Genomic DNA, 23854 nt, shown 5'->3' with positions numbered 1-23854 from the left:
CAATGGGTGCAAAAGGCCCCAAACGATTTTCCCCCTAACACCCAGAGTGGGGATCAATCTGGGGGTTCAATGCGGGAATCTCGTCCCTCATACACCATAAACTTGCAAGTGTACCCGGAGGTACTCTCGCAAAGTTTATACATATTCAATCATCAATAGCGACCTGCCTTCCAGGGACATAGGCCTCCCAAAATCTGGCCCCGAAGTGATTGATGACCGGCCTGATTTTATACAGGCGGTCATATGCGGGATCAGTTCGGGGGGGACATGCCGCATTATCAGCATAATGCAAACATCTCCGAACGGCCTCGAACCGGGGGACGTGTCATCGCCATATTGTAGAGGGGTGTCTGGTAAAGGACGTCCCCACTCCAATATTGCCTGACACTGGGTTTTTTAGCTAGACCCATATGCAGCGCAAGGCCCCAAAAGGTCCTCATTTCGGCTGCATTGACTGGAGTCCAGCCGCCAGGTCTAGCTAAAAGTGAGCCCAGGTTAGCGGCGATGAACTGTTGGGCGTACAGATTCGTCTGTGTAACCATTAGATTAACAAAGTCGTCACTGAATAAATGACCGAAAAAGTCCTTTTCAGTGAACCCGGCGATGGTAATCTTGATTCCTGAGTCGCCAACAAACTCAGGAATCACGGGCTCGTGGTCCGCTGGCTCAGCCCAGACAAGTTCTCCGGTACGAGGTTCCAGTGACCTTGGCAGGGGGGCTCCACTAGTATGAGCGCCAGGGGGACTCATACTAGCATGGGGCACAGGGTCAAGGGCAGAGGAGGTTTGCGGCGCCGCACAGCGGCGTCTCCACCGCCTTGGTGGCTCATCATCAGAACTAGATGATGAGGACGATGAAATAAGGAAGGTGGGGTCTTCATCGTCCTCTAAGCCGCTCTCTGTGTCGGAGGCAATTATGGCATATGCCTCCTCCGCCGAAAACGCTCTGCGGGCATTTTCCCTACTCTAATGGGGATACGGGTGTGTGTGTGTGGGGGGGGGGAAACTTTATTGGTGTATGTGCTGTGTGTGGTGTGGTGCGAGACTACCTCCCTAACCCTCCCTAACCTAACCTAACTAAACTAACCAGCCCAAACAGAAAAAAAATTAAAAGTGGACTTTTTTTAAAAACAAAAAAGGGACTTCTAGCGCAAAAAAGCCCTGCACCAAAAAAAAGCGTTTATCCAATCAATCAATGGTGTGCGCACTGATTAGCGCTTGTGGCGGCAGGGGGCGCAGAAGTCAGTGGGGGGTCCGGCCACTCAGCCCAGAACAGTGGCTGGTGGCTTGTACACAGACCCCCACACAAAAAAAACCGAAAAATAAAATAAAAAACTGCTTAACCCCGAAAAAATGCACCCGCCTGAACCCCCAAAAAAATGCTGATCAGTGATAAATCACTGACAGCGGTGGGACAGGCTGCACACACAGGTACGGTCCGTCCACACAGTACACGCCTGCTACTGGTGGCACGGACCGCCTATGGGTGCAAAAAAAAAAAAATACGCGTTAACCGAAAAAAGTGCCTGTACCAATAAAAAAAACGCTGATCAGTGATAAATCACTGACAACGGTGAGGCACGCCGCACACACAGGTAAGGTCCGGCCACACAGTACACGCCTGCTACTGGTGGCACGGACCGCCTATGGGTGTAAAAAAGCGCTAGAAAACGCGAATAAAAAGCGCCGGCACAAAAAAAAAACGCTGATCAGTACTACGGGACTGATCAGTGGCGGGTGGGCTTTAACAAACGGTGGCGGACTGCTATTTTATAACTAAGAGGGTCCGCACACACGCTTAGGGGGAAAAAAAAGATCTGCGCCAAAAAAAAGGCTGGCGGCAGACCGCAGCGACCCAGCAGGGCCGGTGCATTGCCGTAGAATGAGATTTGCCATAGAATGAGATGGTCCGCCTCCATCACATCCTATTGGCTCACTGTTGTCACGTGACATATTTAAACGTCACGCATCGATGCGCACAGCAGTGTCAGTTTGGCTATCACAGGGAGAGGATCTCCTCTCCCTGTGATAGCTGAAGCTGCACGGAGCTCTCCTGGCCTGTGTGGCCCGACAGAAGTTCACACATGTACGCAGCTCATACGGCTGGCTCATATACACTTACTCTATTATTACATGTACTGTTGATCCACAGCGCTATCCCGATACCCGATGGCGCTGTCATCAGTGTGCGTCCCCGCGAGCACCCCCACACCCGCAGCTCTACTCCCCGTCCCCCGCCCCCCGCAGCTCTACTCCCCATCCCCTGTTAACGCTCAGGGAGCGATCCACAGCGCTATGGGGATTCCTATGCCCGATGGCGCTGTCATCAGTGTGCGTCCCCGTGAGCGCTCCACGCCCGCAGCTCTACTCCCCGTCCCCCGCAGCTTTACTCCCCGTCCCGTTAACGCTCAGGGAACAGAAAATAGAGCATCGGGCGCAGGTAAAGTAGTACTGCGCATACGCAGCACTACGCGAATAACGTAACCTGCACCCGATGCTCTACTTTCTGTTCCCCGTTCCCTGAGCGTTAACAGGACGGGGAGTAGAGCTGCGGGCTACAGGGAGTAGAGCTGCGGGGGACGGGGAGTTGAGCTGCGGGCGTGGGGCGCTCACGGGGACGCACACTGATGACAGCGAAATTGGGATCCCGATAGCGCTGTGGATCAACAGTAAATGTATATGAGCCAGCCGTATGAGCTGCGTAAATGTGTGAACTTCTGTGGGGCCACAGAGGCCATGAGAGCTCCGTGCAGCTTCAGCTATCACAGGGAGAGGAGATCCTCTCCCTGTGATAGCCAAACTGACACTGCTGTGCACATCGATGCGTGACGTTTAAATATGTCACGTGACAACAATGAGCCAATAGGATGTGATGGAGGCGGACCATCTCATTCTATGGCAAATCTCATTCTACGGCAATGCACCGGGGGGGGGGGGGTCACGCAGCTAAAGGTGCTACAGACCCACGGACACCCACTGAGGTACGCTGAAAAAAAAAAAAATTTTAACTTTTTTTTTTTAACCCTAGCCTGTCCCTACCTAAATCTAAAGCTATCCCTCGGGATTTCTGTGCCAAGGGGCCACAGAAAGGGGGCAAGGGGCACTTTTTTCACACTGAGGGGATGGTGGCAGCACGGGGCTCCGTCCTGCTCGCCAGATCTCTGTGGAATGGCGGGCAGAACGGAGCAACGTGCTCCTAGCCACCACCATCCACTCCCATTACTATGTGATTGGTGTGGCCACTTTGGCCACCCAATCACAACTGTACTGAGGGGGGTGGCCACAATGCCAGCCCCCAGTACAGCATGGATGGTGATTGGTGGTGTATGCTACACCACCAGTCACCATCTATATCCGGGTCACAGGGTCACACGTGACCCTGATGACCCGGAACCGCTGCAGAACGCCGGTAAGTAGTTACCGGCGTCCTGCAGCGATCGCCGATATAGGAGGTCCTCCGGACCTCCTCCGGCACATTGCCGGGATGACTGCTGATTGAAATCAGCAGACATCCAGCTCCGATCTCCGCCCGGCGAGCGGCGGGGAACGGAATCGCAGCACATCGCTCGTCTGAATTGATGAGCGATGTGCTGCGATCGCCGACATGGTGGGTCCTGATGACCCCCCCTGGGCGATATGCCAAGATGCCTGCTGGACGATTTCAGCAGGCATCCAGCTCCAGTTCCCAACCGTCTAGCGGTGGGGACCGGATTTCCCACGGGCGTATGGATACGCCCTGCGTCCTTAAGGACTCGGAATGCAGGGCGTATCCATACGCCCTGCGTCCTGAAGAGGTTAAAGGGGTATTCCAGGAAAAACTTTTTTATATATATCAACTGGCTGCAGAAAGTTAAACAGATTTGTAAATTACTTCTATTAAAAAATCTTAATCCTTTCAGTACTTATGAGCTTCTGAAGTTAAGGTTGTTCTTTTCTGTCTAAGTGCTCTCTGATGACACGTGTCTCGGGAAACGCCCAGTTTAGAAGAGGTTTGCTATGGGGATTTGCTTCTAAACTGGGCATTTCCCGAGACAGGTGTCATCAGAGAGGACTTAGACAGAAAAGAACAACCTTAACGTCAGAAGCTCATAAGTACTGAAAGGATTAAGATTTTTTAATAGAAGTCATTTACAAATCTGTTTAACTTTCTGGAGCCAGTTGATATATATAAAAAAAAGTTTTTTTCCTGGATAACCCCTTTAACTAAGAGTGGAGTGTAGGTTTCTTTGTGGGTATGAATTCCCTACAATTTATTTTCCACAGTATTTACTAAGGTTTCCCTACATTTTCCACTTTCCCTAAACTTTGCTTTTTTTACACATCCTCTGATCTGTCTGGTTTTCCTCAGCTGAAATCCACCACATTTTCTGTGGAAACCTTAGTAAATATGTTCGGTTTTTGTGAAAATGTCAGGAACGCCCCATTTTTGTGACCACGCACCCTTATTCTGACGACCACGCTTTTTTGGGTTTTCTTAGTAAAAATGGAGAGTTAGTCAGTTTTTTCAATTCTGGCAAGAATTCTGGTGCAGACAAAATTTCTAAATTTATTAACAGTTATTAACATTTAACTCCTTAACGACCAAGGACATATTTTTACCTCCTTGGCCGGCTCCAGCGATATAACATGGGGTCACGCGGTTACCCCGTGTCATATCGGGTTGGTCCTGGCATGTATCTGAAGCCGGGACCCGTGGCTAATAGCGCGCAGTAGCGATCGTGGTGCTGCGCGCTATTAACCCTTTAGACTTTGAAAGCCGCGTCTAAAACAAAAGTAAACGCTTCCCGGCTGCTCAGTGGGGCTGATCAGGACCACCGCAGTGAAAATGTGGTGTACCGATCAGCTAGGACCCGAGCGGAGGTCCTCTTACCTTCCTCCGGGGCGTGTCTTCGGCAAATGATTGCTCCAAGCCTGAGATGCAGGCTTGAGCAATCGACCGCCGATAACACTGATCAATGCAAAGCTATGGCTTTGCAGAGAACAGTGTAAAAGATCAGTGTGTGCAGTGTTATAGCCCCCTGTGGGAGCTATAACACTGCAAAAAAAAAAAAAAAGTTAAAATTTTTTTTTTATATAAATGTCATTTAACTCTTTCCTTAATAAAAGTCCAAATCAAATAATAAAAGTCCCCCCTTTTTCCATAAAAAAAACATGTAAATAAAAATAAAATATAAACATATGTGATATCGCCGTGTGCGTAAATGTCCGAACTATAGAAATATATCATTAATTAAACCGCATGGTCAATGGTGTATGCGCAAAAAACATTTCAAAGTTCAAAATACTGCATTTTTGGTCACTTTTTTATATTATGAAAAAAATGAATAAAAAACTATCAAAAAGTCCGATCAATAGAAAGATGGTACCGCTAAAAACTTCAGATCACGGCGCAAAAAGTGAGCCCTCATACCGCCCTAAACGCGGAAAAATAAAAAAGTTATAGGGGTCAGAAGATGACAATTTTAAACATATACATTTTCCTGCATGTAGTTATGTTTTTTTCCAGAAGTACGACAAAATCAAACCTACATAAGTAGGGTATCATTTTAATTGTATCGACCTACAGAATAAAGAGAAGGTGTCATTTTTACCGAAAAATGTACTGTGTAGAAACGGAAGCCCCCAAAATTTACAAAATGGCGTGTTTTTTTTTTCAATTTTGTCTCACAATTTTTTTTCCATTTTGCCATAGATTTTTGGGTAAAATGACTGACGTCACTACAAAGTAGAATTGGTGGCGCAAAAAATAAGCAATCATATGGATTTTTAGGTGCAAAATTAAAAGAGTTATGATTTTTTAAAGGTAAGGAGGAAAAAACGAAAATGCAAAAACGGAAAAATCCTGGGTCCTTAAGGGGTTAAGAAAGGAACATTAGCTCTCATTAGACATGTTTTGTATGCCACATATTTTGAATGCCTTTCATATATGCCAAACATATCAATAGAGCCCTATGGGCTCCATATAAGCCAAAAAAGTGTATATTTGCTGCACTGTAATGGATATGTCACTTGCTTGGGTGGATATCCATTCATAATAGTATTACTTATATACATATGTTGAAGGCTGCAAAAGTGCCATGTAACACTATTGTTCAAATGTGAATATGTCACCTCTACATGTCAAGGTTTGCCTAATTTTCGTCCCGATAATGGTGATTATGACTCATAAATAAAATCATTACAACATATTATGCATAAATATTCTTAATTCTCCCAATACCTTTAGCTTATTGTAAAAAGCCTTACTTTGTGTAGATGTTTCTTTGATTTACAGTTGATGCCTCCAATAAACACCATGTTAGGCATTACAGGTCTTGGAAACTCAAAGACAAAATCATATCGCAAGAGCCAGATAGAAGTTCTGCTGAAAAGCTGCACAAGGGTGACTTCTTTCTTCAGGAAATTTGAAGCCATTTTCTGCCATGGCAAGAATGAAAGTCCACAATAGTAAGGTTCCAGCATCATGACCAATACGTTCTTCACACGCTGGGCAAATGTCATCTTGTCTGAGTACTGAGTTAAAACTCTAGGCACATATGAAAAAGGATTTGGACACTGTGCACTAGAATAGTCAAGGGCACAGGGCAGTCCTCTTAAGAAATTCACATTGGGCACATCAAGGTATTCAGCTAGTATCATGCCACACATTGAAACTGGATCAGTGAGAAGAGCATCAAACTTTTCATCCTTGACATTCTGAATTAATTCGGTGTTAGATAATAAGATTTCACAAGGTTTGCGAAGCATTTTCAATAATTCCCGCATACTATGAAACATAGTAACCGCTGGCATATAAGATGGATTAAAGTGATCACGTCCAAACTTTTCTAAGACAGATACTAAGTGTTGTTTGCTGTATGGGATGGGGAAAGTCTTCGTAGTATATAGATCAGATTCACCAATGTTTAAGCTGCTTTCACCTGTCAAAACCACAACTTTGTGCCCATTCTGTGCCAGTCTCTCTACCACAGGACGCATGCTGAGCCAGTGACTTCCATCTGTAGGAATAACAAGCAGCTTACCCCCAATAGCTTGTCTAAAGATGCATAACATGATCACCACAGCTACAGACCTAGATAACAAGGATAGCATCATCGCTGCAGATAGGGCTCCGATATGTGGATTAGATTTGGGCCAACTTACCTTGATTCACTGCTTTATCTAGTGGTTTAGCTTGGAAATTTGTTAATGAAGTTGCTGGTTAACTTTTTATGTTCCTCCTTCTCAGATTAAAAGTATCATAAACTCTGTGCTATGAAGAGTATAAAATGATTGTACTACATAATCTTATAGAAATGTGCCATAGAGAAAAGCTATTTACAAAAGTCTAGTCTCCCCAAAACAGAATTCCTAGCTCTTTCTTCTGGTAAAAGTGTCTTGGTCACTTTCAATGTACATTTATAGAGCTGTAGTTATGCAATTACCACATCACATGGTGACAGTGTGGGCATAAGAGCTGTGCCTGCATCATTACTAGTGGGTGACAGATTTAAGGTACTCCAGAGGAAAAAATTGTAAATTACTTCTATTTAAAAATCTTAATACTTCCAGTACTTATCAGCTGCTGTATGCTCCAGAGGAAGTTGTGTGGTTTTTCCAGTCTGACCACAGTGCTCTCTGTTGCAACCTCTGTCCGCAAATCCCCATAGTGAATTTCTCCTGCTCCGGACATCTGACACAACACCTCAGTTGTGCAGAGAGCACTGTGGTCAGACTGGAAAGAACTACACAACTTCCTTTGGAGCAAACAGCAGCTAAGTATTGGAAGGCTTAAGAAATCTGTATAACTTTTCCAGCACCAGTTGTTTTGAAAACATTTTTATTTCCTCTGGAGTACCCCATTTAACAGGCAGGATAAGAGACAATGCCAAGTGTGGATGTTTAAACGGGTACTCCGGTGCTTACACATCTTATTCCCTATCCAAAGGATAGGGGATAAGATGCCTGATCGCGGGAGTCCCGCAGCTGGGGACGCCCGGGATCATGCACGCGGCACCCCGTTTGTAATCCGTCCCCGGAGCGTGTTCACTCTGGGTCTGATTACGGTCGACCGCAGGGCCGGCGGCGTGTGGCGTCACGCCCCCGCCTCCGTGTGACGTCATGCTCCGCCCCTCAATGCAAGCCTACGGGAGTGTGACGTCACACGCCGTCGACCGTAATCAGACCCTGAGCGAACATGCTCCAGGGACTGATTACAAACGGTGTGCCGCGTGCATGATCCCGGGCGTCCCCAGCTGCGGGACTCCTGCGATCAGGCATCTTATCCCCTATCCTTTGGATAGGGGATAAGATGTGTAAGCATTGGAGTACCCCTTTAACTCAAAATGTTGTGGGCAATGGCAAATGTGGTATCAAAGTGGTTAAACAAACTGAGGAAGTTCCCTCTGTCACTACATCAATGTTTAAGTAAAGCAATTGTAGGCTGCTGATGGGTTTCCATGACTGACAGGGATCGATTGAATGCCCCGACTGGACTTTTTTGCACACCTATTAGGTTCTTTTATAGAGCATAACAAAATGTTTTTTTTATTTTATTTAAAAAAAAAAAATAATATAATATAATAAAAAAAATACACATACTGTAATAACCCAAACTATAAAACCAGCACATAATTTATTCCATACACTGTCAGAATTGCGTTTTTTTTTGTCCATTCCTCCACACAAAAAATTATAGAAACCATCACCCAGTTCCGATAAAAAAATATGCAAAACAAAAACAGATTTTTTTTTGTGCAAAAGCAGCAAAACACAAAAAACTACATAAATTTGGTATCAGCAGAATCATATTGACATGTTATTTAAATCACATGAAGATTGTTACAAAGACAAAATCCAAACAAGTATGAAACTGTTGTATTGTTTCACTAAATTATATGTACACCAAAATGGCGCTACTAAAAAAATGTAACTGATCCCAGAAGAAAACCAACCCTTACAAGTATTACATTCTATTGTTCAGATTCTATGGTCAGTTTTTGCTGTATATTACACCTAAATTCTGGTGCATTTGCTAACTGCCCAACTGTGTTGGATAGACTAGCATGTTTTTGCCAACTATCTTAAAGGGGTACTCCAGGGAACTAATCCCATAGCCCCTCCTTTCCCTATCATCAACCTATGCATTTGTCTAAATATCAATCATTAGCTATATAGAGCAGTTTCCCTCTTTCAGCTGTCACTTACATGCAGCAAGTGAGAGAAAACTTAATTTTTTAGATCCACTTTGTCTCCTCAGTGAGACCTAGCCCCTTCCCTTCAAGACAACACCACCTGATTTCTGTTTGGTCTAGAGCTCTGGCTGTACAGACATGAGGAATAGCTAAAAAACAAACAAACAAAAAAAAAAAACAATATAGCAGATATATAGGAAAAGATGCATTGGGATGCAGTTGAGAATACAGTTGTTTAGTAAGATATTACAGTAAAGTTGGTAGTCTGTTTTATGCTACTAGTATTAGTCATTTCTATTACTACTCCTTTTTATTACTTAGCAAGTCTAAAAAAAATTATTGCCTATTAAAAAAAAAAAAATATTGCCTATTAAAAAAATAAAAGACCAACTGCTTACCAGCTATGATTTTCTTACTCTTATGATATCATACGTGGGCTAAACCTTATATTTTTACAATTTGTATTAAAAATGTTCAAATAAAAGTGGTTCTTACTTTGGGCAGGGACTTCTGTAGTTCACAGTTAATGCCTCCAATAAAGACCATGTTTGGCATTATCACTTTTGGGTACTCAAAAACAAAGTCATATCTAAGAAGCCAAATGGAAGATCTTCTGAGAAGCTGGATGGGAGTGACCTCTTTTTTCAGGAGCTCTGTAGCCAACTTTACCCAAGAAAAATAAACCACTCTACAATAATATGGCTCTAGCAGCCTGACCATAAAATTCTCCAAACGTTCCATAAAGGTCATCTTGTCAGAGAATTTACTAAACAGTCTGGGCACATATGAAAGTGGAGTTTCACATTGAGCACCTTCATAGTGATATCCACAGGGTAATCCTCTTAAGAAGTTCACATTTGGCAAGTCAAGATGTTCGGCTAGTATGACTCCACATAGAAGAAAGGGATCCGTGAGCACAGCATCGAACTTCTCCTTCCGTAGTTTTTGGATTAGCTCCTGGTTAAGCAATAAGCTCTCACAGGCTTTATAAAATACATTGAATACAACCATCATGCTGTCAATCATTGCAAAAAAAATCCAAGGAAAATGTTTAGGTAAGGTAAAGTGCTCTTTTGAAAGCTTCTGAAAATATGCATTTATCTCTTGGTTGGTGTATGGAACAGGGAAGGGCTCTACATTGTATTTTTCGGATTTACTCATGGTTAAACTGTTTTCAGGCATTACAACAACAACCTCGTGTCCATTCTGTGCCAGTCTCTCTACCACAGGACGCATACTTAGCCAGTGACTTCCATCCATAGGAACAACAAGTAGCTTACCCCCATCTGCTTGGTTAAGGAAAGCAAAAAATATCAAAAGAGTTGTGGAAAAGGAGGATTTCGACAAATCCATGTCTGCAGAAGTCCTATATTCAAAAAAAGGAAATATATTTCATATATACTAATGGGCAAAATGACTTGTAGTTATCTGGTGGGCGGGCTTAACAAAGTCATCAGAAAAAGTGCCAACATAAACTAACCTCATATACTGATCAACCAAAGATTAAACTCTTTAACCACTATGACATTTTATAACCTTTGACATTTATCTACTTCATAGAGCTTCTAAGAGTGTACGGAGAGGGCTCAGTACTCCGGTCTAAAACAACTTTTTTTTTAGATCAACTGGTGCCAAAAAGTTTAACAGATTTGTAAATTACTTCTATGTAAAAATCTTAATCCCAGCTGTATACTAGTGGGGAAGTTGTATAGTTCTTTTCTGTCTGACCACAGTGCTCTCTGTTGACACCTCTGGCCTTAGTCAGGAATAGTGTTGCTCGCGAATATTCGCAAAGCGAATTTTATTCGCGAATATCGCATATTCGCGAATATTCGCGAATATAGCACTATATATTCGTAATTACGAATATTCGTTTTTTGTTTTTTTTCACAGTACACATCACAGTGATCATCCCTCTCTGCCTCCAGCTTGTGTGGTGTAAAGAAGGCTCTAATACTACTGTGTGAGACTGGCGTGCGAATTTTCGCATATATGAAAATTTGCATATGCTAATTTTCGCACATGCGAATATTTATGTATGCGAATTTCCGCATACGCGAATTTTTGCGTAATGCGAAAATAAAACGAGGGTATTACGAATATGCGAATATTCGCGAATATATGACCAATATTCGTCCATATATTCGCGAATTCGAATATGGCCTATGCTGCTCAACACTAGTCAGGAACTGTCCAGAGCAGGAACAAATCCCCATAGCACACCTCTCCTGCACCGGACAGTTACTGGCATGGACAGAGGTGTCAGCAGGGAGCACTGTGAAAATAACTATACAACTTACTTTGTAGTATACAGCAGCTAATAAGTACTGGAAGGATTTTATATAGAAGTCATTTAGAAATCTGTTTAACTTTCTGGCACCAGTTGATTTAAAAAAAATGTTTTCCACAGGAGTACCCCCATAACCCTTTAGAGCTAAATGGACCTTAACCAGTCTTTGGTGGTATAGTGTGGTGGATTGCATCCTGCAGCCCAGAAACATCAGATTACTGTGCAAAAAAATGAGCCCTCTTACAGCCTGGTATATGAAGAAAAAAAAAATTATAGGGGGTCAGAAAGAGATCATTTAAAAAAATTCTAAAAAGTAAAAAAAATATTAAATAAATAAAACATGACAGAAACTGTACAAATTTAATATTGTAATTGCAGAAATTTAAAGTATAAAGATAACATGTTAGTTTGACCGTACAGTAAATGACATAAAAAAAAAGACACCCCCCCACCCCACCCCAAATTTCAATTTCACCTCACAAATCATTTGTTTCGGAGCATTGTCATGGAAAAATTAAGTGACTACAAAGTACAATTGGCCCCGCAAAAAAGTGTGTAGATGAAAAAATAAATGAGTTATGGTTATTTAAGGGCTATTAGGGTTCGTTCACACTACGGAATCTCCACTCACTGAATTGCGCGAGCGGAGATTCCGCCTGGCGACCGCCGCCGAAAATACCATTGACGGCTATGGAGTGCTCGCAGAATCCGCGCAAAGAATGAACATGTTCTTTCTTTGCGCGGAACAATTTCAGCGGCGGAGTTCCGCTCGTGGAATTCTGCGAGAATTCTGTAGTGTGAACATGGCCATATACAAAACTTATTTTAAAGGATTTAAGGGATTTGGGCATACAGATCAGATCAGTGGGCCGTTTCCCAGGCAAGACTAAAGAAGGCAAAAAACAGGGGCCTCCAGCTGCTCCAAAGCGGTGGACAATTACAACTTCACTTTTATTCCATATGCATTAAAAACAGTAGGATAAGCAACTTCCCACCGTCTGCCCACACTTCTCTTTCTCTCCACCTTTCTAGTAACCTACTATTAAGCTTCTGCCACATTGAGAACTGCTTTATCTGACAACTTTATCGGCATCCTGGTCCCTGAGCCTAAAATGACTGTAGCTCAGTCAAATGGAGTCGTATGCTCCGCCCGACATATGCAGAGATATGGATCTCTCCGCCGGCTAGAAAGTGGAACACAATGCCACCCACTTTCCTGGCTCATAACTTACGATCACAGCAGGTCTCAGCAGTGAGACCCGGGGCTATCAACAACCATTGGCTTGTCTGACCAACATGTCAAAAGTTGTTTTCAACATCAGTAACGCTTTAAAGGGAAACTGACAGGCTGTTCACCTGAACTAAACCCAATACTCTGGTGAACAGGAGAAAAATTATGTATTACTAACTTTAATTGGTGCAGGCGTGTTCAAGATATGGCCCCCCGTTGCCGGAATGCTAATTAGGTTAAGTCTGCAATGGAAGGGGGGAGCCATATCGCCAAGCTTCCCTGCCTCCATTCTGTATGCCGCGCTATGCCCGTCCATTTTATGCATATTTATTATTCTTCACTGTCACAACCTAGTCATTAGGACGTGAGAGTGAACATTAGCCAGCAAAAACACCAGAGTGCTCACATGGCAGCAGGCTCTCTTGTCACTATGACATGAGAGTGAAGAATAATGAATATCATTTAGTTACAGAGGATTTTGTGAGAATGCAGAAAATGTGGGTGGGACGTGTTCTGGGGTCCCCAGCTGTAAATAGAAAAGGGGGGGTATTGATCCTGATACATAGGAGATTGGTACACAGTGTTAAAGCACATTGGGAAGATGTGGAGGGGTTACTGCAACATGTCCTTTTGATGGAAGGGGATAATTCTTATAGCATATACAATGTGTATGGTCCTCAGTCTGGGAAAGCCATTTTTTTTGATGCTCTGGCCTCGCACATTTTGACGGACACAGAAAGATTTATAGTGGTGGGCGGAGACTTTAATACCGTAGTCAATGCAGCGGAGGACAGGAGACGAGATGTGGGTAGTACACCACACACGGAACTATATTTGCAATCACTCCTTCACACTATGGGGTTAGTTGATGCGTGGAGACATCTGAATCCTACGGAACGAGAGTACACACATTTTTCACACCCTCACCTGTCCTGGTCACGCCTAGACTACCTGTTTATTTCCCATCCTCTTTTGTCGCATTTCCAATCTGAACACATTTATGACATAATTATCTCAGATCATGCACCAGTGGGATTGTGTTTGACCCCAGCAATACCCCCGGGAGGAGATAGGGTTTGGAGATTCCCTGCTATGCTAGCTAAAGATGAGTCTTTTGTCCAACTACTAAGCCACTGGTGGGAGGAATATGCCATGTTTAACGAGGCACATAGGGACGACCCTCATTTGTTTTGGGAAGCTGGTAAGGCGGTGTTGAGGGGGAAAATTATAGCACATGTTGCCCACCATAAGAAATTGTCTAGGGACAATTATGATCGCATGACTACGCAACTGAGACAAACCTATACTTCTTTCTTAGATGATCCAACTCCAGTAAAGAAAGACATATGGGTTCAAGCGCAGCATGATTTTGAAATCTCTCGGGCTGCGGTGGATTCCTACTACAGGGACCAGTTTAGGGCGGAATTTTACAGGTTTGGAAACAAGTCTGGGAAATTATTGGCCAATATGGCGCATGGTCAGCGGCCCCTAGAGCCCATCCGGCCCCTTAGAGATAAAGCTGGCACCCTACATAGGCAGCCTAGGGATGTGGTGGAGGTTTTTCGTCAATATTATCAAGATCTCTATGCGGCCCAAGATATAGATACTGCTGCAGGGGATGGATTTTTGAGTTCCATTACACTTCCTGAATTGTCTGCGGAGGATAGAGACTTGATTAATGCCCCTATTACGCTGGAGGAGGTTGCTCAGGTGATTTCCCACTTGAAATGCTGTAAGGCACCTGGACCCGGCGGCTTTACGGGGGAGTTTTTTAAGATTCTACGTGAGAAGCTTAGTCCAGTATTATTGGCAGTAAATGATAGTACGTTGTCGGTGGGGATGTTACCCCCGTCTGGCAATTTGGCCCATATAAAAGGTCTTACATAAGATGGGGAAGGACCCTTCTCAACCTAGCGCCTACCGCCCTATATCTTTAATAAATGTCGATATTAAACTCTTGTCCAAAATATTAGCAGACAGGCTGGCAATATATTTGCCATCCCTGATAGGGACGCATCAGGTTGGTTTTATTAAAAATAGAGCTGCCGTGTTCAATATACGGACAGTTCTAGCAGTTCAAGGGGCGGTGGCGTCTCGTCCATACTCCAGCCGGGCTCCAGCACTGTTGTCTTTAGACGCCGAAAAGGCTTTCGATAATGTTCACTGGTCTTGGCTGGAGTTGGTACTGAACAAAATGGGGTTAACGGGTAGTTTTAGAACATTTTTGTCGGCCTTATATAAGAATCCTGTATCTAGAATACATCTACCGGGGTATCTTTCTACCCCATTTCCATTACAGAAGGGCACAAGACAGGGATGCCCCCTCTCACCCCTGCTTTTTAACTTGGCCTTGGAGCCGCTGGCACAGTACTTTCTTCAGCACAGCATCTATGAAGGTATTATGGTGGGGTCGGAGGAGGTGCGAATTAGCTGCTTTGCTGATGATATACTGCTATATCTAAACGAACCAGAGACCCAGCTGCCGGCTGTTTTTAGAGCCTTGTTCACTTTTGGCTCTTTATCGGGCTACAAGGTGAATTTAGATAAAAGTCAACTGCTATTTTTAGGTTTGGGATCTCATGATCCTGCCCGGGTACCCTTGGTTCAAGTAGCTCAGAAATATATCTCTTACTTAGGTATAAAATTAGGTTGCACTCCACTCTCCCTGTATACTCTAAACTATCCCCCCTTGTTTGCGAAAATTGAGGGTGAGTTGCACAGATGGCAGAACCTGCCTCTCTCGTTTTATGGTAGGGTGCAATTAATTAAAATGATGAGCTTCCCAAAACTCCTCTATCCGCTGCAGACAATTCCCCTGTTATTACGCCATACTGATGTTAAAAGGCTCCATGCTAGTTTTACAAGGTTTATTTGGGTAGGTAAACACCCAAGAGTAGCCTAAGACACTTTATGTCTAGCAAGAGAGAAGGGGGGATTGCAAATGCCTAATGCTCGTCTATATAATTTGTCAGCTATTTTTAGACATGTCCGGGACTGGATCTTTGATACCGCTCATTTTTCAAACACGCCCTTGGAGAGGGGTCTCTGCCCGCTGGGTTCACTGTCCACCCTGTTTCATTTACCTTATAAAGATATCCCTGGCTCATTGAGAAAGAATGTACTATTTAGTGACACATTGGCAACGTGGAAGGCGCTCCGTAAGATGTGTGGGATGCCTTGGTGTCTTTCTAGACACTTTCAGTTGTGGAGCACCCCTGCGCTTGATCACTGTACCAATAGTCCGATAGGCAACAATTGGAAATCGCTGGGTATCACTCAGTTTGCTGATTTCTTGACTGAATCTACTGGAGTGTTAATGAGCTGGGGGGAATTCCAGAGCAAATATACCCTTCCCGATTCCCATCAGTGGCTGTATAATCAATTATGCTCCTTTTTTCATGGTCTAGTGAGAGGTTATGCGACGGTAGAAAAACCTAATGATTTTGACAAATTGTTGGGGAGCACACAGTCCCACCGTTCCCTTTCGCTGATCTATGCAACCATCAGGGATATAGCGTTAAAGGGACGGGGGGGCCACAGCTCTTGCCAAATGGTCCTCTAAACTTGGTGACTCTGAAATCGCCCCCTGTTTACTAGAGGGCTTATTGGCTGTCAATAGCTCTACCCCCAGTGCACAGTTAAGAGAAATTCATTGGCGTATTCTACACAAGGCTACGTATGCATTTAAATGGAGGGGTACGCCACCCCCGCCTCCGTTCCTCACACATTGTCCGACATGTCAACTACAGGGGGCAGACCTCTGGCATTGCTTATAGGAATGCCCGCAGGTGTCGAAATTGTGGTCTGACCTATCCTCTTTAATACTGACCATTTGGGATAGACATTTGCCGTTCTCCCCAGAACCATACCTCTTTCACTATCTACCTGTTAGAGAATCGAACCCTCCTGATAGGGGCAAAATGCCCAAGGGTGTACACTTACTTATCTTGATTGCTAAACTGTGCTTGCTTAGACATTGGCTCCAACCTACCGTGCCGACAATTACAGAAATCTTAAAGGAATATCATTCTGTATTACATAGAGAGATGTTATTGTCCATAAGATGCTCAGAGTTGCATGCAAAGGCCTTTTTTAATAAATGGAAAAGATATCTGCACTACTTACCTGATGTCGGCGAACGTCACAGGATAATGACATATTTTAAACATACTACATGGTATTCAACTGAGGCTCTCAGGGGCACTCTTGGTAATCTAGAGCTACCATCTTAATGTTATATGATCCTCTACATCCTTGGCTCTCTATGGGACCCCACTATTAGAACTCTCTGTATGCATAATGTATAGTCTGACCTCAGGTGGCAAATACTCTACATAGGTACGACACTGTACTCGGGTGGGAATGGTGCAGCCTTCCTTGGGAGATTTGAGGTTTTGTTTCACAGTTGTTACTTGTTATTTCCTATATTTTGGGGGTAATCCTCCTTATTACAAACTGGATCCAGACGATACTTTTGACCTATTATCCTGACATTGTATTGTTGTTCCAGATTCTGACTGATTTCAATGCACCTTTGTCATATATGCTTTGTACATGCTCTGGATCCGTGAATAAAATATATTTAAAAAAAAAAAAAAAGAATAATGAATATGCATAAGATCGGCATAGAGAATGTAGGCTGGGAAGTTTGGCAACCTGGCTCCTGCCTCCATTGCACACTGAACCAAATTAGCATTTTAGACACAGGGTATATCTTGAAAATGCTTGGACCAATACAAGTAACTAATACATTTTACTCCTGTTTACCAGCACTTTAAGGCTATGTTCACATGGTGGAATATTTGCAGAACATCCGCCCGGGCGAACACTCCGCAAATAGCGGGTGCTGACAGAACGGCAAAAGACTTGACATGTCAATTCTTTTGGCAGAGGCCGGAATCAAGATTTCCGCAGCATATATTTCCACTGTGACAATTCCGCCATGTGTATGCTGCAGCAGAATCCAAATGAGAAACAATTAAATTCTGATGCAACAGAATTTCCCAGCAGAATTTTTCCACTGGATTCCTCAAGTAAATTCCATTGTGTGAACATGGCCTAACCCAGTGTACTGCGTTTAGAGCAGATGAATAGACAGTTTTCCTTTAACTACACAACATCAGAGGTGGTATAGAGTGAGCACATAGTCACTATTGAAAATCTGGCGCAATTTTAGATTGCCAAGTCTAAGTAAAATTTACATTTTTGAATACGTCCCCCAAAGTGTATGTTACTAGCAAATTTACAACTGGAAAAAGACAGCTATTTTATGGCCATCTTTTGTCACAATATCCCCCTCCCTCTATGCATGGGTCCCAGAGCCAGAGTCCTGTGATGATAAAATATATATATATATATATATATATATATATATATATATACACACACACACACACACACACACACACATATATACACACACACACACATATACATATATACATATATATATATATATATACACACACACACACACACACACACACATATTTTGGGAGGATGAGAGGGGGTATTTATTTTAATTATGTTTTATTTTACTTACATTTAATTTTAATAGTTGAGGATGATAGTCTCTTTAAAAGTAACATTTATCTTTTTTTTTTTTTTTTTTTAAATATAAGAATGAAGTCAGCTGAGGACTCTAATCAGTAACATTACTTGGAAATGAAATATTTTAAGCATGCCAAGAACCATGACTTCACAATAACCAAAATGCAAACAGAACAAACGTCAAAAGTTTACAAACATGACCCATAGGTTAGTAACATAGTAACATAGTTCATAAGGTTGAAAAAAGACCAGAGTCCATCAAGTTCAAAGTATAACCCTAATGAGTTCCTACTGAGTTGATTCAGAGGAAGGCAAAAAACCCTCATACTAGAGGTAAAAATTCCTTCCCGACTCCAAATATGGCATCAGAATAAATCCCTGGATCAACGTTCTGTCCCTATAAATCTAGTATACAGAACCAGCAATGTTATTACTCTCCAAAAATGCATCCAGGCTAGGGATCGACCGGTTTGGCCAATATTATCGTCCGATATTCACGATTTTTGACATTATCGGTATCGGCAATTACCTTGCCGGTAATCCGATAATGTCCTGCCCCCCGCCCCCACCGCACGCCGCCCCCCCACCGCACCGCACGCTGCCCCCATACCGCACCGCACGCTGCCCCCATACCGCACCGCACGCTGCCCCCATACCGCACCGCACGCCGCCCCCATTGCCTCCCCTATCCCCGGTTTAATAATTACCTGTTCCCGGGATCTGGGGCCCACACTACTTCTGGCTCCTGCTGCATCCACCGTCAGTGCGCACAGTGACAGCTCAGGACGGGAGCCAGAAGTAACGCGGACCCTGGGAACAAGTAATTATAAAACTGGGAACAGGAGAGGCAATGGGACAGCGGCGGTGGGGCGGCATGCAGTGCGGGTTTAGGTGGAGGATGGCTGGGGGGCAGCGGCGGTGGTTGGGAGGACCCCCGGACAGGCAGGGGGAGAGAAGCGGGTGGCGGCGGTGGTATCTGATTCAGCCAAAACCGCTGCAGTTCATTGACTTAAATCAATGATCTGCAGCGGCTTCTTCTGGGCCGGGGGGGGGGGGGGGGGGAAATAGCCGATAACTTATACTCGAATATCGGTATAAGTTATCAGCTATCGTCCGGAAAGGCCACAGATTATCGGTATCGGCCCTAAAAAAAACTATATCGGTCGAACTTTTACAGAGTTCACCATGACCACCTCCTCTTCCACAGTCTCACTGCTCTTACAGTAAAGAACCCCATCTGTGCTGGTGTAGAAACCTTCTTTCTTCTAGACGTAGAGGATGCCCGCTGTTATGGATACAGTCCTGGGTATAAATAGATCATGGTAAAGATCTCTGTACCGTCCCCTGATATATTTATACATAGTTATTAGGTCTCCCCTATGCCTTCTTTTTTCTAAACTAAATAACCCCAATTCTGATAATCTTTCTGGGTACTGTAGTCCTCCCATCCCCTGCATTACCCTTGTTGCCCATCTTTGAACCCTCTCCAGCTCCACTATATCTTTCTTGTACACTGGTGCCCAGTACTGTACACAGTATTCTATGTGTGGTCTGACTAGTGATTTGTACAGCGGTAGAATTATTTCCTTGTCGTGGGCATCTATGCCCCTATTGATGCACCCCATGATTTTATTTGCGTTGGCAGCAGCTGCCCGACACTGGTCACTAGAGCTAAATTTACTGTTAGCTAAAACTTCCAAGTCCTTTTCCACGTCAGTCGTCCCAAGTGTACTCCCATTTAATACATAATCCCAGCCCGGATTTTTCCTTCCCATGTGCATTACCTTACATTTATCAGTGTTGAACCTCATCTGCCACTTCTCAGCCCAAGCCAACATGGAGGCACCCTGGTTGGGAAACAAAGGCTTAGAGCATGTCCGTGTCTAAATTATCAGCAGATCCTTTAAATGTGTATTCCAATCTCCAACATTTATGGCATACGCACAGGATATGCTATGAATGAAACACTGGCTATGCAATTTATCTCCCAAAAAAGGGGTGTTGCTAGAGAGATTTCTATTTTCATAAATATAACCCCCGCGATCTCAAGCCAGGCATCCCGCTGGAGCGCCAGGTCGGAGATCCTCTGGATAGGGGATAAGATGTCTAGGGGTGGAGTACCCCTTTAAATGAGAAATGCACACTACTGTCTGTTGGCACACTACTGGTGCAATTTTTGGAGCAAGCTACACAAAAAAGAAGTGTAAATCACTGTGAATTTCACATTTGGACAGGGAAAAACAATAATAATTTTGCAGTGTTGTAGGGTGCATTATCCTGCAAACAGAAGTCACTGACATTAGGGAATACCATTACCATGAAGGGAATACTTGATCTGCAACAAAGTTAAAAGGGAATCTGTCAGCTGCAATTAAGGTTCCAAATTGCTTACACTGTTAGGCTATGTTCGCACATTGGAATGTCCGCACGGAATATCTCAAACTGCGGGCCCAGCGCTAGGACTGCAAAAGAATGCGCCATCTCATAGATGTGCAGAGTCTGCAGAAAGAATAAACATCTTCATTCTTTCTGCAGACACTGATAATGGAATTTCTGTGCTGGAAATATCTGGCACGGAAATTGCGCCGTGTGCACAGTGCAGTATAATCCCGTTGAATTCAACGGGACTCTGCTGCAGTGGAATCTCTGTGCCGAATTCCAATGTGAAATGACAGACAATGGAGATCCCTCGTGATCATAACCAGAACACAAAAGTGCTGTGTTTTATAGGGGCAGAACATGGCAAGACATTTTTTTTTCTTAGGTTTCAGTTTTTTTAAACCATAAAACAAGACCTAAATGATCAAAGTTTGTTAGTATTGGAATTGTACTGACCCATAAAATAAAGTTTGTATGTCAGTACCAAATTTTTTACTTAAAAAAAATTATTGCCCCAAAATTTTTTTTATAAAATTTGAGCCAGAAATCAAAATTAGCCAGGTCATGAAGGGGTTAAAAGGGAATATGTCAGCTGAAATTCAGGTTCCAAATTGCTGACACTGTAAGGCTGGGTTCAAACCACGTTTTTAGCAATAGGGGACCGTATACGGCTGGGGGGGGGAGTATACGCCCGGTTTTCGCTCCCCCCCAGTTGTATACAGTCAGTCCCGTATTGCTAAAAACGTAGTGTGAACCCAGCCCTAGTTCAAGGAGACACATTGTATGCGTCATATACCTGTATGTTTAGGGTCTAAACTACAGCCATAGCAGCTGCTACAGTGCCCAGGGAATTAGGGGGCCCGGGCAACCTACCAGATCCTATAATGCCCTATTTAGGCCAGTGAAAGGAGTTTCCTGGTCAGGCTGGTGAAAGATGCGACAGTCGTAGGTCCGCCTTGTAGGTTGCAGACAGCTTTGTGTTGCCTGCAAAACAGTGTACATGGGCTTGAACCTCTACGTCTTGGCAGACCCATGTTACCGTGGAGGCGAACCTACTGAGGGCTTGCCCACCTAATGGGAGGGACCAATCTACCTAATGGGGGGACATACTTACTTACTAGGTGGAACTACCAACTGGGGTGGGCTGTAGTCATTTGCCCACCTTTGAAACATTCAAAACCAACATTGAAAACCCATGTTTCTTGTGAAACCCTGTAAAGGCAAATGCACATGGGCATATATTCTGTCTTTGGGGTGAGGGGGTGAAGTCAACGGAAGCCCTGAAGCTACTACTGACTTCAACAGGAGCTTCAGCTAGTAACCGCGTGGGATTTTCCCTCTTTTCTGTTGGGTTCCCCATCTCCTATTGATGTCAATGGAAGCAGGATTTTCAAAGAAGTCACCATATGGTTATGGAACGAAAATCGCTATATTAAGAACCTTGCGGTTATTTACAGTGTGAACATGCCCTGAGTGTTTTCCAGGCACTGCACAGTTTATGTTACATATCCGTTCTTAAAACCAGTACTAAAGCCATTATCCCTGGCTCTTCATTTGCTGTCTTTTTATTACAAGCTGTGAATCTTTCCCCATTCTGTTCAGTAGAAATCTATTCGCCTCTCCGCCACCAAAGTAACCAGTGTGTTCAATAGAAATCACTGTCCTCCCTCCTCTGCTGAGTTTGCTCAGTAACCAATGAAGTTATTTAATATTGTCCAGGGACGTAAGTGGAAACCACAGAACCCTGATGCAAAAAAATTCCCTCTGTTCTCACTTGTGGTTTTATCTTGATGCCTCATATACATGTGATTCATTTTGTTGGTGTTAATAAAAATCAACTTTTAGCAGTACCTGGACTCTAAACTGGACTTTTTTTTTTGTGTAAGTTGTTTCAGAGTTTTTCTACTTCAGTATTATGTAGAGACAAGGACCTAATATTTGGGTATATTTGTTGCATTATTTATGGTCTACTCCATCCACCCTTTAAGCATCCAGCGCAGGCAGATCAGACAAGTAATATGGCAGCAGACAGTGACGTAATTATCATGGTGGCCGGTCCCAGGTGGCCCTGTCATGATTGGGACTGTGGCGACCATGATATTTATACCACTGGTGTGAAGTGTAAAGTTGTGTGTGTGAAATGCAGTATACGTGTGTGTATGTGTGCAGTATACCCCCTTAACGCCTTTAGGACCAAGCCCATTTTCACTTTAACCCCTTAAGGACTCAGCCCATTTTGGCCTTAAGGACTCAGACAATTAAATTTTTACGTTTTCATTTTTTCCTCCTCGCCTTCTAAAAATCATAACTCTTTTATATTTTCATCCACAGACTAGTATGAGGGCTTGTTTTTTGCACGACCAGTTGTCCTTTGTAATGACATCACTCATTATATCATAAAATGTATGGCGCAACCAAAAAACACTATTTTTGTGGGGAAATTAAAAACGAAAAACGCAATTTTGCTAATTTTGGAAGGTTTTGTTTTCACGCCGTACAATTTATGGTAAAAATGACATGTGTTCTTTATTCTGAGGGTCAATACGATTAAAATGATACCCATTATTATATACTTTTATATTATTGTTGCGCTTAAAAAAAATCACAAACTTTTTAACCAAATTAGTACGTTTATAATCCCTTTATTTTGATGACCTATAACTTTTTTATTTTTCCGTATAAGTGGCGGTATGGGGGCTCATTTTTTGCGCCATGATCTGTACTTTTTTTTTGATACCACATTTGCATATAAAAAACTTTTAATACATTTTTTATACTTTTTTTTTAATAAAATGTATTAAAAAAGTAGGAATTTTGGACTTTTTTTTTTTTTTCGTTCACGCCGTTCACCGTACGGGATCATTAACATTTTATTTTAATAGTTAGGACATTTACGCACGCGGCGATACCAAGTATGTCTATAAAAAAAGTTTTTTACTCTTTTTGGGGGTAAAATAGGAAAAAACTGACATTTTCCTTTTTTATTGGGGGAGGGGATTTTTCACTTTTTTTTTAACTTTTACTTTTACATTTTTTTACACTTGAATAGTCCCCATAGGGGACTATTCATAGCAATACCATGATTGCTAATACTGCTCTGTTCTATGTATAGGACATAGAACAGATCAGTATTATCGGTCATCTCCTGCTCTGGTCTGCTCGATCACAGACCAGAGCAGGAGACGCCGGGAGCCGGACGGAGGAAGGAGAGGGGACCTCCGTCCGGCGTTCT

The 23854-nt window shown here is 43.3% G+C and overlaps 2 protein-coding genes across 3 annotated transcripts in view; both read right to left on the bottom strand.

The window, feature by feature from the left end:
• LOC130283926 (UDP-glucuronosyltransferase 1A5-like) overlaps nucleotides 1-23854 on the bottom strand; it is a 168448-nt gene that overhangs the window by 100147 nt on the left and 44447 nt on the right. For both annotated transcript variants that reach the window (XM_056533695.1, XM_056533696.1), the window contains exon 2: nucleotides 9668-10538. In XM_056533695.1, the coding sequence (XP_056389670.1) occupies nucleotides 9668-10525 (858 nt within the window). In that variant the 5' untranslated portion in view covers nucleotides 10526-10538. The remainder of the gene's footprint in view (nucleotides 1-9667; nucleotides 10539-23854) is intronic.
• Nucleotides 6129-23854, bottom strand: part of LOC130283927 (UDP-glucuronosyltransferase 1-6-like) — a 66650-nt gene continuing 48924 nt past the window's right edge. Inside the window, exon 2 of the mRNA XM_056533699.1 lies at nucleotides 6129-6997. Coding sequence (XP_056389674.1) covers nucleotides 6222-6977 — 756 coding nt within the window. The 5' untranslated portion in view covers nucleotides 6978-6997 and the 3' untranslated portion in view covers nucleotides 6129-6221. The remainder of the gene's footprint in view (nucleotides 6998-23854) is intronic.

This window comes from Hyla sarda, chromosome 8 (genome assembly GCF_029499605.1).
Source record: "Hyla sarda isolate aHylSar1 chromosome 8, aHylSar1.hap1, whole genome shotgun sequence".
In the NCBI taxonomy this organism is placed as follows: Eukaryota; Metazoa; Chordata; class Amphibia; order Anura; family Hylidae; genus Hyla; species Hyla sarda.
This window is presented reverse-complemented; position numbering and strand designations above follow the sequence as displayed.